This window comes from Cyprinus carpio, chromosome A4 (genome assembly GCF_018340385.1).
Source record: "Cyprinus carpio isolate SPL01 chromosome A4, ASM1834038v1, whole genome shotgun sequence".
NCBI classification, from domain to species: Eukaryota; Metazoa; Chordata; class Actinopteri; order Cypriniformes; family Cyprinidae; genus Cyprinus; species Cyprinus carpio.
In genome coordinates this window covers 9,143,021-9,159,311 of record NC_056575.1, presented here as the reverse complement: position 1 = coordinate 9,159,311, position 16,291 = coordinate 9,143,021, and the positions used below count along the sequence as shown (strand labels likewise).

Genomic DNA, 16,291 nt, shown 5'->3' with positions numbered 1-16,291 from the left:
AGCAGCTTTGAGCTGAAATTAAAATAAGCAGAGCTTTAGTGCCCTATTGACTTTCTCTGACACTTTCAACAACGTCAACCAAAAGAAACATCAAATGTTTAGAAGAAATGTGATTTACAGAAATTATAAGAGCTCCTCAGGGCAAGTTGTGTGTGGTACTGATGGTCCTTCATACTAAATGGACATAAATCTATAATCAGGTGGTCTACCCGGCCTGGTGGCCTTTTATTATTTTTTTTGGTGGAAAACTAATCACTTCCACACTGTGGACACTTTGTTTATCAGAGCAAATTTAGTGACTACAGAAATCCCATGAGAGGAATGGAGGGTTTTCATGCATGCCACCTGAGCTGCTCTCCGCCTCTCAAGTTACACCACTAAATGCTGGATGGTTGTTCATATAAGAGCATTGTGTTCAAACTGAAGACATTCAACAAAAAGATTTTGAAGAACTTTGGTGTCCAAACAACTTTGACCGTTGAGCTGACTACATTGTATTGACATAAAAAAAAACTATGTTTGCTAGGGTGCTCTGGGTGGATGCTTACTGGCAAATGAGCCCACTTCCAAGTCTCTGTGATATTTTGGTACCTAGATATGGCTTAGGCCTTTCATTCAATGCAAGTGTTCGGAATGTTCACCTGCTTGCCAGAAAAAATATAAGCCACAAATTTTAAGGTTTCATTGATATCCAAAGCACAGTCTGGGGACGTAACAAACACCACTGAAAACAATACTGATTACTAAAATAATCTTCAATTTGTCTGAAATTCAAAAGCAATCTCAAAACTACAAAAGGAAACCAAGTGCAAAAGTGCACATATGTAGAGTGTGTGATGTCCAAAGCAAAAAATAATCTGAAAGTTGGTAGGGTCTGTGTCTTTCCATGCCACCGTGCCATCTGTGACCATCTGTGCTGTCGTTACTATGAAATCATAAAGGCTGATGATCTCTAGCTTGATGGCACAGTGTGATTATGGGGGCATGGTGTCTGTAAAACGGCATGTATATAGTAGCACGTCATTCTCACGGCACAGATGGATACCCACCGTGAACCTCAGGCCAATGTTTTCCTCATGGACACAAGTGTATGCCATGAACAGTGAGGAGTCCAGTAATTAAGCTTAAAACTAATCCACCTTTAAGACACTCTCTGTGCCCCAACCATGTGTTGACCTCACAGTATCATGAAGTACCGTTAGTGACATACGAGCTGTCACACTAGCCGCAGGTGTGTCCCTAGGCTTAATATAACTGAGTCACACAGAGCAATTATACGGTTACACTCATTACACTGATCACAATGTAGTCAAATGAGAAGTGTCTCACATTTAAAGATTACACAGCCTATTTTCACCAAACTGTTCTCCCGTGTGACAAGTTCTCCCATGAGAACCCACTGTTTTGCTGCTTAGCTACATGTGAAGCATATGGTCTGCCCTCTTAGTGCTAAGCTTTGTTTGTTCATTGTGTTTTGTTTATTTATTTGAGACTAATATGTTTAGGGTTGTGGTATTTCCTTTTTGATTGACAGGTTGGGTGTCCACCCTTAAGAGGTCAGAAGTTGTAACCGTGACCTGTTTCCCGGACAGTGCAGATCAGCTGAGAAATACCTCCAGCTACATTGTACTGTCCCCTCCCATGCCCTGCCCTACAAATACCATGCAATTCCCAGAAACCTTTTATCTTTGTCCCCCTGAGCTGCTTCGGAAAGTTAAAGGGAGAATTTAAAAAAGAAGACAATTTTTCACCTGCCTTTTTAGCCGACAAACTATCCTTCTGCTCCACTGCATGTCTATTAACAGCCTTAAATGAGAAAGCTAGCTAACTTAACCTCCAGAAACAAATCATTTTATTTTTGGAAGTCATTTCGTGGCACGGCGAGACACTCACTAACCCTGTCCAGCTGTCCCCTCTGCTCTTTACTCTGGGTGCAAGGCTTTCTTTAGGGCAGGATTAGTTTACCTCTGCAGGAGTGTTCTCACACACACATACACACACTCAAGGAGAGTGACAGGTTGAGAGGCTGTACGGTGCCGGGGCTTCTCATTGGCCTTTATAAAGCTGACTCATAGTAGATGCAGGTGTATCAACAGTGCAGCCATTCCCTGAATACTGCCCGTCCTGAAATAGCCCTTCATGGCAAACACCTTTTGTTGTTGACGCAACAGCCCTGTAGTCATTTACAACTCTTTGAATTGCTAAAAGAACTGACTCTCCAACAAAATAGGGCAATTATGAAGTTACCAAGTGTTTCAAGTGGACTTAAATAAGCAATGTATTATCTATGATGAAATGATTTCAAGACTCTGTAAGCTTTTTTAATGGAAATACGCACTTGTCCCTACTCCCTGACAGATATCACTGAAACAGGGTTTTTTGCCGTCGAGGGGGGGTGGGGGGGAAACAGGGTTTTTGCCGTCGGGGTGGGGCACAGTTTTTATCCAATCAGTAAGCTATGTAGAAACACTCTCTGCTTCATCTCAGTGCTGGTTTCTTGGCTGGCACAGGACATGAACAGATATTTGCCATCCTTGCTCATGAACCACAGAATTTGTAGAGAAGTTGTAGAGCCCTTGTGTCTTCTTTTAGTCAGCAGGCTGTACCCAGTAGGTGGCTAATCTGTATTCCACTCTCTTTCCCGCTCATTCTATCACTGTTCTTTAATGTTTGTTTATCCTGAGGGTTGATGAATAATTCAATTAGTTACGCTGACTCTCAAGGGGCTTTGATACAATCACGTCACATGTGGCCTTGAATCCTTGACAGATGTATAGCTCTGTTCTCAATACAGTCTAATTAATTGTCATCGACGAGATCTGTTGCATCTGAATGATGTCAGAAAGAAGTTCTGCAGATAGATTCAGCAGATCTTATGATTTGTACAAGACATTTTGCTGGAAATTTTGAGCTATGAGAAGACATTGTGTAAGCTGAAGTCACATACTCTCTAAAGCGGTAATGTCACTTCTGTACCACTGTCATTCAGTTTGAACAAACAGAAAGTATGGCTCCAAATTCACACAACTGGTTAAGACAATGCTGCCTTGGGCAGACTGCTGGAACAAACACAGAAATATTGAAAGGGCCATGGTGCTCACACTTTTATGGCTAGCAACCTACAAATGGCTTACTTATAGTCTCCACACATTACAGTAAAATAGAAAAATGTATTTTAACATCACACAGCAGCTTTAAAAGGCCCTTACTCTGTTTTTTGGGGGGTCATGATCAAATCGATAATAAGGAAGTCATCAACAATTTTAATCTGCCAGAAATGTCAAGAGTGAAAGGAATCCTTGCCTTTTGTAAACAAGGTCAACTGAAAGTGAAAATTATGGATGCACAATGGTTCCTCACTATGTAATAATCAATACTATAAGACAAGTGATTCCTCAATAAAGAATTTACAGAGGGGTACTACTCGAGACCTCACTTTAGATAATGTCTTTATTAGTATATAGCATAGTCAAAATACATCTTTTATAGTCAGTAATGTACATAAAATCAAGCCCTTTGTTTAAGAGAGGTCGTAAAGGACATCTGCTGTATACATTATTGCTGTTTGTCTTGCCAAGTCCATGTGATTTCTCACCTTACACTGCCAATGATTAGACTTCACTGCCCACTGAACCCCCCAAAGTGCTAAGTTAAATTCATATGGTGGAAATTAACTAGCATGCACACGTTTAAACAGAGTCCTTAAATAAATGGCTTGGTCAGCTCTCTTTGGCCCGCAGAGCATCAGGCCCCTGTGGTAGTCATAGAGGACGCAGCCGTTTAAAGACAAGCGCCTGGCATGTGCTGACAGACACGGGGAGATCTGCTCTGGCAGGCTTGGTAAAAGCTTTTATGAAACTTATTGAATGATGCGATTCCTAAAACAGGCCCCATCCACAGAGCGATCCAAATGAACCCCTTCACCCAGACTCTCTAAGCCACCAAAGTGATCCTGTGCTCGTCAAAACAGGAATGGTGAACCAACAATATACATTTATAACCTCAATTTATGATCCATGAATTTTTATGATGCAAACAAACCTTATCAGCAATGAGCAGATTTGCATAGACAACACTTTCTGTTACTGTGTAATGGTTTTATTTTTAATGGGAATCAGATTTCCCGTGCCAAACTTTTATGAGCTTGGAGTTTATGTGGTTTTACTATGAGTAACACAATACATGTTCAAATACTACAAATGCATCCACATTACTACCCATAGTGCTGAGTAGTATATTGATGCCAGAAATTATCTGGTTCCATGCATTTGTTCTGTGGCCCATAAAATATTCAAAGCACGTCATTTACAGATTTGGACTGATGCGAATTATTTGCCACATTCAGGTTAGGCCATGTTCAATAGAAAGGGCCATTGAAGGACATTAAAAACAATATCATTGTTCATTATTAGGTATATGTCATGATACCTGATGCTTTATGTAATTGTTAATCAAATAAACATCTCTGTTTGCATCTCCATTTTCAATTTTGAAAAAAAATTAATAGTAATTAAAAAGAAGAAAAGCTACTTTTAGAAACATCTGTAACCCTTTCTCTGGTTATTGCTGATGAGAGGTCTTCTGGTTACAGATTTGACACTGTCGTAATCTTCACGAATTGATACCGACTGCTGAGGTGGTAATTTGTGGCACTGCTGTGCTTGCAGTCAAATATAGAAAGTTACATGGACACATCGGCACAGTGCAAAATCTCACTATGCACAAAACGAAGGTGCTGGTCCCTCTGAGAAATAAAGATCGCATGATGCAGTATTTGGTGAACAGGTGTTGTTCCTGCACGCGGCTGCATGTCACTTTTGGATGGAATTGAGGAGGAGCTCAAACTATAGATTACAAACAGCAGAGCAAAAACAGACTAGTGGTGAAAGCTTCACTGTGGCCTTAGATAATCTTAGACAGGAAATAATCTGTACGAGTTAGTGTATAAACACATACACACATGCTTTAGCTGAGATCATATGACATTGAGCAAACGGCTTGCATACGCACTGGATTGACACCTCATTGTAAGTGAATTGGAACGTGTGCACTAGTGACTATACCAGTGGCCTTCCAGTAGCAACTGTAAGCCTAACATTTCACTATAAATCTGACAGGAAGATGAATGACCTCCACATAAGAGAGATGTCTGTAAATGCACTCCAGCTGTTGCCCTATGTTCTTTTTCACAGTAACAATCAAACCAGAAGATTTTTAATATTTCATTAGATACAGTGTCTGTTTAATACAAAAATAAACCACTTGAGGGCCTACAGGGATTTTACCAGGTAAGTGCACTGTGCCTAAAAAATCACTTTAAAAGTAATATACAGAGTTTGTGACTGCTAGGCAATATAGCAGCAATGCAGAATTTTAGCAGCAACTTTAAAACGGAGCTCATACAGTCAAAATTTAGAGTTAGAACTGTCCATTTTCAGAACATAATATATGAAGTCAGACAATTTGTTTTGGTTTAACTTCCTCCTTCTCCCGTTTTGCTTTAACTCCTTTGTGTTTCCTCCATAATCATTATCTTTACATCAACATTTTAGTTTTCTTACAGCCGAACATGTCTTACAAAGATCAGAAGATTTTGAAATTAATGTTCTTATTAAAGTATTTATTTTGGAATTTAAGAAAAAAAGTTTTAAGAATGCAGTTAATCCAATGTCTGTTATCGACATTTGCTTATCTTTATCGACAATCCTTAACCTGTAGCCCAAAATAGTAATTATTGATAGTTAATGAACAACTATTTGATATAGCAAAGCTGATTTGTTAGATATACTAAATGTATTTAAGTTACTCAGTAATATACTTTACTAAAAGGTCCAATTTCTTAACATTAGTTCATGCATTAGGTGTCATAAACTAAAATGGAAAATACTTCTACAAAATTTACTTTATATTAATTTCTACATATACTAATGCAAGCTGTATATAATTTAACACTGAAGTATTTTGAAATAGAAAGGAAAATTAGTATATTAATAAATTAATCTAGATTAAGAAATGCTGTAGAAATGTTCATTGTTTAAATGTTCAAGATATCTAATGCAACAAATGTTAAAAAATGTAACCTTATAGTAAAGTGTTACCAATTACTAATTAAACAAAAAAAAAAATCTTAAGTGGTTTCTCTGAAGTCCATAATATATGAAATCAGACACACCGGTTAACTTATACATGCAGACACAAACTCCTTTACTGAAAAATAAGGATTTGTTTCAGGCACAACAGCACTGTTGATTTGGTTAATCATATATTTGATTAGTAATTATGCCAAGGAGTTATTCTGAAAGTATAGATTTATTATTATTATTATTATTATTATTATTATTATTTTGATATGCCAATTAATTACAAGATTTATGCTGTCCTCATGTGGTTAACAAGTAACACTGCATAATATAACCCTTGAGGTTTGCCAGGAAAATACTTGTTATGCCCTCTAGTGGTAAATCTATTCCAACACATGGTCGCTAACAGGGTTATTTATTTACTGGTATTTTCCCCTAGTGAGACTTTCCCATTGGAGTAGACTAACCATATTTGCTTATAGATTTTTAGAGAAAGTGTTATTATTGTACTAATTTACAATAAACTTTTTATATGGCCATTTGGCAGTTGGGTCAGTGTGTTCAACATGAGAATGAGAGGAATGCCTGTCAGTTGGAGAGAAAAAGGTCAGGCAGTACTGGGACAAGGCTGTGGGGGGGACGGGGATGTGGGTAATGTCTGACCAGATAATCGGAGCGTGAAACCAGGGAGCTGTTACTCCCATACACGAGCACAGCAGGAGAAACAGGACCTGCGAAACAGGCCACATGCTCGCTCACTTACACACACACACACACTCACACACACACACACACACACACACACACACACACACACACACACACACACACACACACACACACGCACACACACAAACATGCACGCACACACACACACACATTTGTATATGTGGTTTACGGGGACTCTCCATAGGCATAATGGTTTTTATACTGTACAAACTATATTTTCTATCACCCTACACCAAAACCTAAACCTACACCCCACAGAAAACTTTGTATATTTTTAGGTTTAAAAAAACAAACATTTAGTATGTTTTTTTAAGCCCTTTGAGTTATAGGGACCCAGGAAGTGTCCTCATTAATCACTTTCATATTGTAATACCTGTGTCATACCCATGTCATTATACAAATTTGTGTCCTCATAAACCACATAAACACACACACACAAACACACACACACACACACACACACACACACACACACACACACACACACACACACACACACACACACACACACACACACACACACACACACAAACACACACTGACTCAGTATTGAAGCTAAGCCTGGGCGGCTGAATTCCTTGGTTGTGATGGGTTTGCTTACTAGTGGGAAAAGAGATGGTTGTTACACATGTTCCTGCCGTAAGCGGTGTAAAGCAAAGATGGAAAGCACTTCTATCCTTTTCAATATCAAGGACACATTTCTCACCTCGTGACACCTCGGAGCCGTTCTATTTCATGTGCAAGGACTGAAAAACGAAGAATGTGACAATTCCGCTCTGACCTCATTGGTGAAGTAGCAGTGGAGACACAGGCATGCTTTGCAATTGACCGTTGTGAAATTTTTGCCTTGCCATTCCAGACTGAACACTTGGAAGCCATCCTGACAGCGCTGTGAGACAGACTTGGCTCTACAGGGGGCCGTGGTCCACCCAATCGTGAGCTTGGCCCACCCTGGGCTGACCACAAGGATGGAGGAATGCAAACATATTTCAGTTTAACCTAATTTAAATTTACATCAGAATTATTCAAATATGGGCATTTTAAAAAGCATAACTTAATAATTAACTAATTAAATATTTCAATTTTATTTAATATTTTTATTGACAGGTTGTAAATCTGCAAATATATCCACATATGAAAACATATTTAGATGCTGTATGAAGTGATTTGAATCAAATTTATAAGTTACGTCTAACTTTAACTTTATCATTATTGTTATTGGCATTATCAACAGGGATAATGACAATATATAAAAACACATTAAACGTAAAGGGATAGTTCATTCTAAAATTAAAAGGAGCCTTTATTAACCCCCTGGAGCTGTATGAAGTACTTTTATGATGGATGGATGTGCTTGTTTGGCCTTCAAAATCTCAACCCCTATTTACTGCCATTATAAAGCATGGTAGAGTCAGGACATTTTTAAATATAACTCCAATTGAATTTGTCTGAAAGAAAGTCATATATTCCTAGGATGGCTTGAGGATGAGTAAATCATGGGGTCATTTTCATTTTTAGGTTAACCATCCAATATATGTGTTTTATTTCTGCATGACAACACAATGCTGGGTCAATAACTGAAGCTGGTCATTGGACCATTGTTTTAAGCAATAATGTGAACAAGTAAAGTTCCCCTATACCTTTAATCTTTTACTAAATGCACAATTAGAATTTATCCTTTGAATTTAGAATCACTTACACACTCTCCTCTTCAAAAGTAAGAGTCTGAATAAAAGTAAAATATTAGAATCATGAAAGCGTTCTGGTTAGAACTGACTTTTAAATTACATGGCAGCTTTACATGGTAAATAATTAGAGGGCTGGGCTGAGGGCAATTGTAAAACACTACATTTCTTTAGATTGCAAATATGCTGAAGCAATGACACATATTCTCTGGACTATAATCTAATCAATTTAAACTAATTTATTTTATAATGTTACTTATAATGTAATATATTGTTTTGCTTTAAACACATACTACTCCTGAAAGATTACAAAGTTGTTGTAAAAGTGTTGCAATTATCCCCAACCTCTGCTACAATAGGTGATGTAATGAGGGTGAGATAGGTCTATTGATGGTACAGTTACATCTAGCAAATACACATGTACACATACACACAAATACACATTCTTAAACCAAAGGATGGGAGATACATCTGTAGCAGGCTATGATGAAAAATGTGAAAATTGCCCTTGGCCCCCTATTTCACAGTAGATTCTACTCAGCTGAGAAAATTGTATTGATTTTAAAGAAGAAATGAAAGGCCATGGAAAGTGGGGAAAGAAAAATTATTACATTCCTCCTCAGTAAGACAGACTTATGATTCCTATACCTGCGGATTCTAACACCCAGGAAATTGTATGGCATGACTTTATAAAGCTCCTCTGAGGCACTTCCTGTACCTGTAGAACAGTGCAGCCCCCAGGGTCCAGTTCCGACGGTTTAATGATCCTTATGGCTTCCATGGCAACCAGATGAAAGATGATTGGTTATACAGCAATAACTTGAGCTGTGCACAGGAGAACTTTATGACCATGAGTCTAATCATTGCTGAGCAATCAGGAACAGTGCCAAGAGATTGCACAGACATCTGTTTTGGCTTTATTGTCTCGTAACGTGAACAAAATGAATTGGTGATCTTGGTGAACTTTGGTGATCTTTTTGTAATCCTTTGTGCACAGAGCAATATTAACTTTGAACTGCCCTGAGCAGCACTCAAGTCCCTTTAAGCATGTCAGTTTACTTGGCAGCCATGTTGGTTTATCCTTCAAGCTGCATTCCAAGATTCTGTGCGGCACAGGTATTTTGGAGAAGGTGTCGGGCGAGTCATGGTGATTTTGGGAAGTTTCTGTCCTTGGGAGTTGCACAGCTCCACAGTGCGTTCCATCAGGGAACCGTATGGGCCCCTGTGTGCAGGCAACAGATCTACCTGGTCTTGGTGACAAGGAATGTGGACCTGTGGCAGAGCTGCACAATAAGGCAGTGGAGAGTGTAGGATCTGGCGGCACAGATGCTCCTGGAACCCAGAAAATGGCTCCAGCATGTGGGCCGCCAGTGGGCAGTGAAATACTCCTCTGTTTGGTGCTTTTTTCATCACAGACCTCAGGGGCTGGCACGCTCTGTCAGTCTGCCTCATCTGTTGCATGGTGTCAGGACTGATAGGGTACACTGCCTGCTCTACAGGACTTTGAAAAGTGAGTCGAGATTTCGGGGACACTCCAGAAGCTTTGGCAGGAAGCAAGCAGGGCCCATTTCCTTCAACGCTGTGCACCTTGACAGAGAGAGACGTCTGCCCGACAGGCACAATTTTTGCATGAACAGGTTTAGCTGAACTGAATTCCATTTTGTCCGGCCTTTTTAAGAGAATAAGAATAATTAGACATTTAAATATTACAGTCTTTTAAAAACAGGAGTTGTTTGCTTAAAACTAATAGGCATGCACACTTTGATTGGCACCAGCTATGTAATTATTGATGCTTGCTTAGTTTCTTGCAAAACGTTAGGTATGTTTCATGTGTTCATCAATTATGTTGTTCTACAAAGAAGAATGATAACTCAGATGAGTGGTTCAAGAAGTTATGCTACTACTTTTCTAAGCAAGCGTTCTTTTTTCCGGTGGACAATAAATAAGGAGAAAAAAATCCCAAAGACTTATATCTAATGTCTTATATCTAATGACCGGAATAACATACATACTTGAGGGGCCAGTATGCAACTACCTGGCAACCTGCAGAACACCTAACAATGACTAACAATGACTCAGAACATTCTAGTACCTGCTTAGAAACATTCTAACAACTAACCAGAACACTTTAACAACATCATAGCAATGCACTAAGAAACTTGAAAACTTACAGATTAAAGAGAGAAAGGTTTAGTGGCAGAGTTTGCCTTTTTAGTATGAATGTGAGAAACTTGGGTCAGATGCAAGTAACTGAAATATATAACTAACAACATCATAGAATAGTTGGCTATGGGTGCTACAGGAAAGGTTACCAGGTTTTCAATCACATTAAGATCCAATTACCATGCATTTCAGTTATATATTCATCGGTTCATCAATGGTCCGGGCAAGCAGAGACATCTGAACCTCATTGCTCTTAAGTCCCGTTTCTACGAAAGTGAGGCCTTTAAACATTCCCTTTGCACTCTACAAGCAGACCTGACTGTGCTGTTGGTTGCTCTGTGTAATTCCACTTTATTGGGACACTTTCATTTCAGTTTATTAGCCCAGCTATGGGGGCTGATAGTAAGTAAATAGAAATCTACATGCCGTCACTCTCCCTCTCAGTTCTCAGCGCTGAACTCTCACTCTCCCTCACACCTCACAGGCTCAAATAAATGAGGAAAGCAGAAAAATACTTGCCCATGTGACGCCAAGACTAACCAGGCTTTAAATCATTAATAAGCAGAAAATGACTCTGCACATATCTGCCGGGCAAGATATCGCCTGTGCCTTTTCATTTTTGTTCTGTGAATTTAACAGTGCCCTAAATGCTGAACGAAGTCAAACCATGAAAAAAGAGTCTCCTGCCTACACAGTGACAAGTGTGAAAGAACTTATCATTCCTCCAGCCCAAAAGCTAAGGGCATTGAATTCTGCTGCAAAGTCCTGTTCTTATCGCCAGGATTTAGATGGTCAGTCAATAGAATAGCATAGTTGATTTGATCCACAGTGGCATGACTTTAATTTTTTTTTAAAGTAAGATAAAAATGTACTTGAAATGTTCTAGCATAGGCTAGCATTTTAAGGGAAAAAGGTGGCAATACCTGCATCCAGACCTACAAGGTGGTCTTGGGGGGTCAGTTTCCTTCCAAGTATTGCTGGATTTGGTGATTGGTGGGAGTTTGGGGACAGTTTTGCATCCAGTGCCTCTCACAAACAAACTGCACCTGGTAATCATGTGTTTATACCAGCACTGAGCATATTATGCCATTGAGTATTGACATTGGTAATCAGTTAGTGGTGTCTGTATTAGAGGAATAGTTTTGTTAAAACGTTGCTTACAAAGGGAACCAGTTATATACATGGAATGAACTGTATTTAGTACCTGGCACTTATGAGAGGGGGTAAACTGGATGTGATGTGATTCTTAGAATGTCTGTATGACCTCTTTTCTCTGGGTTGGAGGGTTAATCCAGTCATTACCGCTGGCAAGCTCTTGTGACTCCGGACATCGTCGTCGTCATCTTCATCCCTGAGTGGCCCCTTTATTCCAGGGAGACAGGGAAGGCTGGCAATTACATCCTATGCAAAACAAGCAGAACATTTATTATTACTTTGCGACATTATCCCAATTATTGCATGCCTACTTTTCAAGTAAATGTATATAAGTTGAAATTGCTTTATTATGGGAGTTGGCTACCAGGGACTGTTATCAAAAACTTAATGATTCTGCAGTTTTACCCTGTGTTGCAGGCATGAGGCCGGTTCTGAGAAATGCGATGGTACAGGTGAAACATCACGAAAAGGTGACTGACTTCTGTGTTTCCTGATTTTTTTGGAGGGCCTGTTGGCAGAGCAAGTGTTATAAACAAGATTTGATACATTTACACTGAAAGTAACCATAACTGTGATGTTGGTTATAAATGGTTATTTTATTGTTTGCTCTTCTGTTCTTCTGTCTGTTTGTAACATACTAAATGTTTCTATAACCATATACGGAATGTATTCCATCATAAATATTATTTTTTAAATATTTGCATTCTTGTTGCATATTAACAGCACAGAAAATATTACCAGTCTCCATTCCCATCCATAGGAAAGCCTTTGCTAGAAAAGCCCATGCTGATTCTTATTTATCCTTAAAGAGAACAAGTTGTTAGAACCCCAAACACAAAGACAAAAATCCAAGATTCATAATTACCAAATAAACTTTAATCAATATTACTAAACTGCTCCCTCCTATAAATAATTGTTTAATTAAAGATATTCTTGAGCAATAATTCCGCTCTTATCTTTACCAACAGGATTTCAAAAATTCCATTAGTCCTCAAGAAGTACATTAACATATAAATAGGTGATTCATGGCATAAATTCAATGCATGTGCACTGAAAATATATTTTCGGCCACAGTGGAGATAATTCATCTTCTGATACATCAGGATTGTTTAAAATCAATCTCATGCTTTCAGATTTTAATCAAACACACAATCCACCATGAAATATAAAGCGTGTTGCCTGCCCATTTCCCTCCACATAAACCTCAAATTTCCTTTTTTTCCATTTGATATTTGTCAGTGACAGATTAAAGACGATTTAGCATGGAAACTAAAGAAATTAGTGTATTCTAGCACTGAAGCCAACAACAGATAAAACAATATAATACTGTAATAAAATACACACCATTTATCACAGATTTGTAACACCGCCATGTGCACCTCACTGTTCTGATAAAAACACTTATTTGAACATAAGTTCTTGAAAGTGCAACAAAAGTACCTTAGAGTAAGCCAAATATCCTGTTTTAGTGTCAGGATGATTTTGATAAACATCTGATAAAGATAAATCTTGTAAAACTTACGACAGACATGCAGAATATCAAGACGGCTCAGTGGAAAGGCTGGCTGCCGCCTCATACTAAGGACAGTCAAAACGACTGAAACCAGGACATTGCCATGACCACCCTAACAGACCAGTCAAAATCAAAGACAACAAAGCTCTCAGCTGCTGATTGGATGGTTCTGTCCTGGAACCCCACACAGAGTTGAGAACAACCCCTTTTTGTGAAATGATTTGCAAAGGGTCATTAATATATAACAAAACAAACAGTGACTCAAAATAATACAGATTATTATACAACACAGTAAAACTCACTTAACTTTTGACGTTGGTTTCCTGGCCACAGAATCAGCTCATGACATACCTTAAAAAAAGCAACTATTCAATAATCATGCTCCAATTCTGAGAAACTGCCTCAAAATACAGACATTTGTTATGAGACTTTACTCTGCATGTAGCTAGTATACGCGTCATTAGTGAGATGATATGAGTTCTATTCCTCTTTAGGGGGTGAGGCCTTCTTTGATTGTTTAAATCCGACTTAGAGGTGAAACATTAAGCTTCAGGCTTTAAAGCAGCTACAAGCAGCTGCTCAGCAGGCCATGGTGGATCTGTCAGCAGTAGGGAAGCATTAATCTGCAGTGTGCTTTTTACGGCCTCCTGCTGCGATCTCCCATAGGGCAGTGCAGACAAACACTTCGTCATCATTACAAAACACATTTCATCTATAAAGAAGATTAGCCTTTGTTGGCTTGCTCAAAATGATATGATCACATATATACACAGTTTGGAAGAGGGAGGCTGTGTGCCATAGACTTCTTATTGTCTTTTTTTAAATTTTTTTAAGAAAGCAAGCTTTTTAAACGTAGAATTGGCTGAAATGTCGACAACTTTCTGTGATGTAAAATTTCATGGAATACTCATGGAAATATCTAAAATTAGCATTAATATGGAGGACACCTTGGCCTACATCTGTCCTGATGAGCGAATGATCACGGCTGTGCATTGGCCCTCACACCTCTGATGCAAATTAGGCCACTGTAAATTGGCCTTTAATAGCATTTGCATGACTCATTAGCGTGCAAATTGGAAGAGGGTTCATTTAAGCGACCACAAACTGCCAATGTACTTTCATGCTTCCAGCAGCCTGGTAGAAGCGGTTCAAATCCCTGTTTTTGACTCTTCTGCTCTCAGATTAGCTTGTCTGTCCACAATGCATGTTGAAATGCTGATATTTTAGTTTTTGTGAGCTTATAGAAATTAATTGCCAGGGCTTGTTCACCATGCATGGTTAGAGTTGATGACCTTTGCAGTGTTGCCTTGTTTTTCTAATGTTTTTCTAATGATGGAATGAGTGAGGACAAACGTCAGAGCTGACCAGGTCCTGCATTAAAACATTTTCTGTTGTTTTGTTATGGAAATAGGACCTACAGAACATGCCCTCCAAAGCAACTGCATATGGCGACAAAGCATACTGGGTGTGTCATAACATTCTCAATAAAACGAACATGTAGAGGGCGTGCATACTTGGTGTATCTTGCCCCATACGTGCTCTCTTTTTTTTTTTTTTCAGAACTTGTGAAATTATAATGTTCTGACATGCATATAGGCTACCTTTAAAAAAACATTAAGATACTTGCTCCCTCAGTCATTGAGGAAATGCTGGATTTAAAACCAGAGGGCAAATGACTAATTTCTTGTATTTATTCTCTTAAAAACACCATAGATCCACAAAGCTTAGACCATGTTAAAAACTCATGGCAACTTGACCTGGGGAGAGACTTTACTGATATGGAATGTGAAGGTGTTTTGGACAAAGTACATTCATCATCTCAAATAAATGGATATTTGTTGATTAAATTTATTATTATTTAAATTATATATTTTTTCTTATTCAAAATTGGCTAGAATCTATCCCACTATTAGTATTTTATGTAATTGAATTTAAAGTACGTATGTTCTGGAGAGACTTTTTGGAGAGATAACTTAAAATCTTTTAGTGATGATGTTTCTATTGACCCTGACCCCCTCTTAGCCATTTTCGGTACTAGTCCTGATACTGTGTTTACGGAAGGAATGTATAAGGTAATCGCCATTTACCACACTGTTGGCAATATGTTTAATTATTTTCCATTGTATAAAAACTGCGCTCCCAACACATAATAGATGGTTTAAAGAAGTGATGTAATTTATCCAGCTTTAAAAAAAATGTAATTCACCGTCAGAGGCTCAAAATGCAAACTTTTTTTGAAATATGAAATGGGGGGGGGGGGGGGGGGGGGGGGGGGGGGGGGCACCTAAACACCAGAACAAATATGGACCTAGACTCTACCACTTTTTATTTATTGGTTTATTATTATTACTATTTTTTTCCTTTCTGCTTTATATTATCTTTATTCATTTGTTAATTTTTCTGATGATCTTTTGCCATGCTTCATAGCTTTTCACATCAGTTACATATATAGTAAACTGGACAGACTGAGGCAGGTAGCCTATAATGTGGTTTACTTTCTTCTTCATTTACTTAGCAATTTGTTCACTTGTATATTGGATATTTAATTTACTAATTGCTATACTTATGTGTATACCTTATACCCTACATATGTAAGTTGCTGCTACACATTTGTTTGTTGTTTTGAAGATAGTGTTTCTTGTTTTTGCACTGTTAGCTATCCGTTTCTGCTGTTAAAACCGCACAAAGGGGGAAATGGGGGAACATTCCAGGATATTTATGTTTCTTTTTATTGCAATTATTAATATTCGTTTTTTCCCTGTTAATGGAAATTCCTGTAAATAAAGTATTTTAAAAATAACAAATTAAGGCATGGAGCTTAAATACACAAGAACTCTGGTTGAATTAGTCACGTTCACTTCTTTTTGAAAATACATGATCATTTTTACAGGACTATATATTTTTACTGAAAACTGCTGTCCACAACATGTTTTAAGGTGGAACAGATAGTTTGGCGAAATAAGGTG

General features: G+C 38.3%; 1 protein-coding gene across 1 annotated transcript; it reads right to left on the bottom strand.

The window, feature by feature from the left end:
• Nucleotides 1-9,088: 9,088 nt before the first annotated feature.
• LOC109053614 lies at nucleotides 9,089-13,453 on the bottom strand. Its single transcript, XM_019070958.2, has 6 exons — nucleotides 13,335-13,453; nucleotides 12,551-12,614; nucleotides 12,218-12,320; nucleotides 11,862-12,058; nucleotides 11,581-11,703; nucleotides 9,089-10,163 (listed from the first exon to the last, which is right to left on the bottom strand). The coding sequence occupies exons 2-6, from the start codon at nucleotides 12,595-12,597 to the stop codon at nucleotides 9,578-9,580; spliced, it is 1,056 nt and encodes a 351-aa protein (XP_018926503.1). The 5' UTR covers nucleotides 12,598-12,614; nucleotides 13,335-13,453; the 3' UTR covers nucleotides 9,089-9,577.
• Between the last annotated feature and the right edge of the window lie 2,838 nt (nucleotides 13,454-16,291).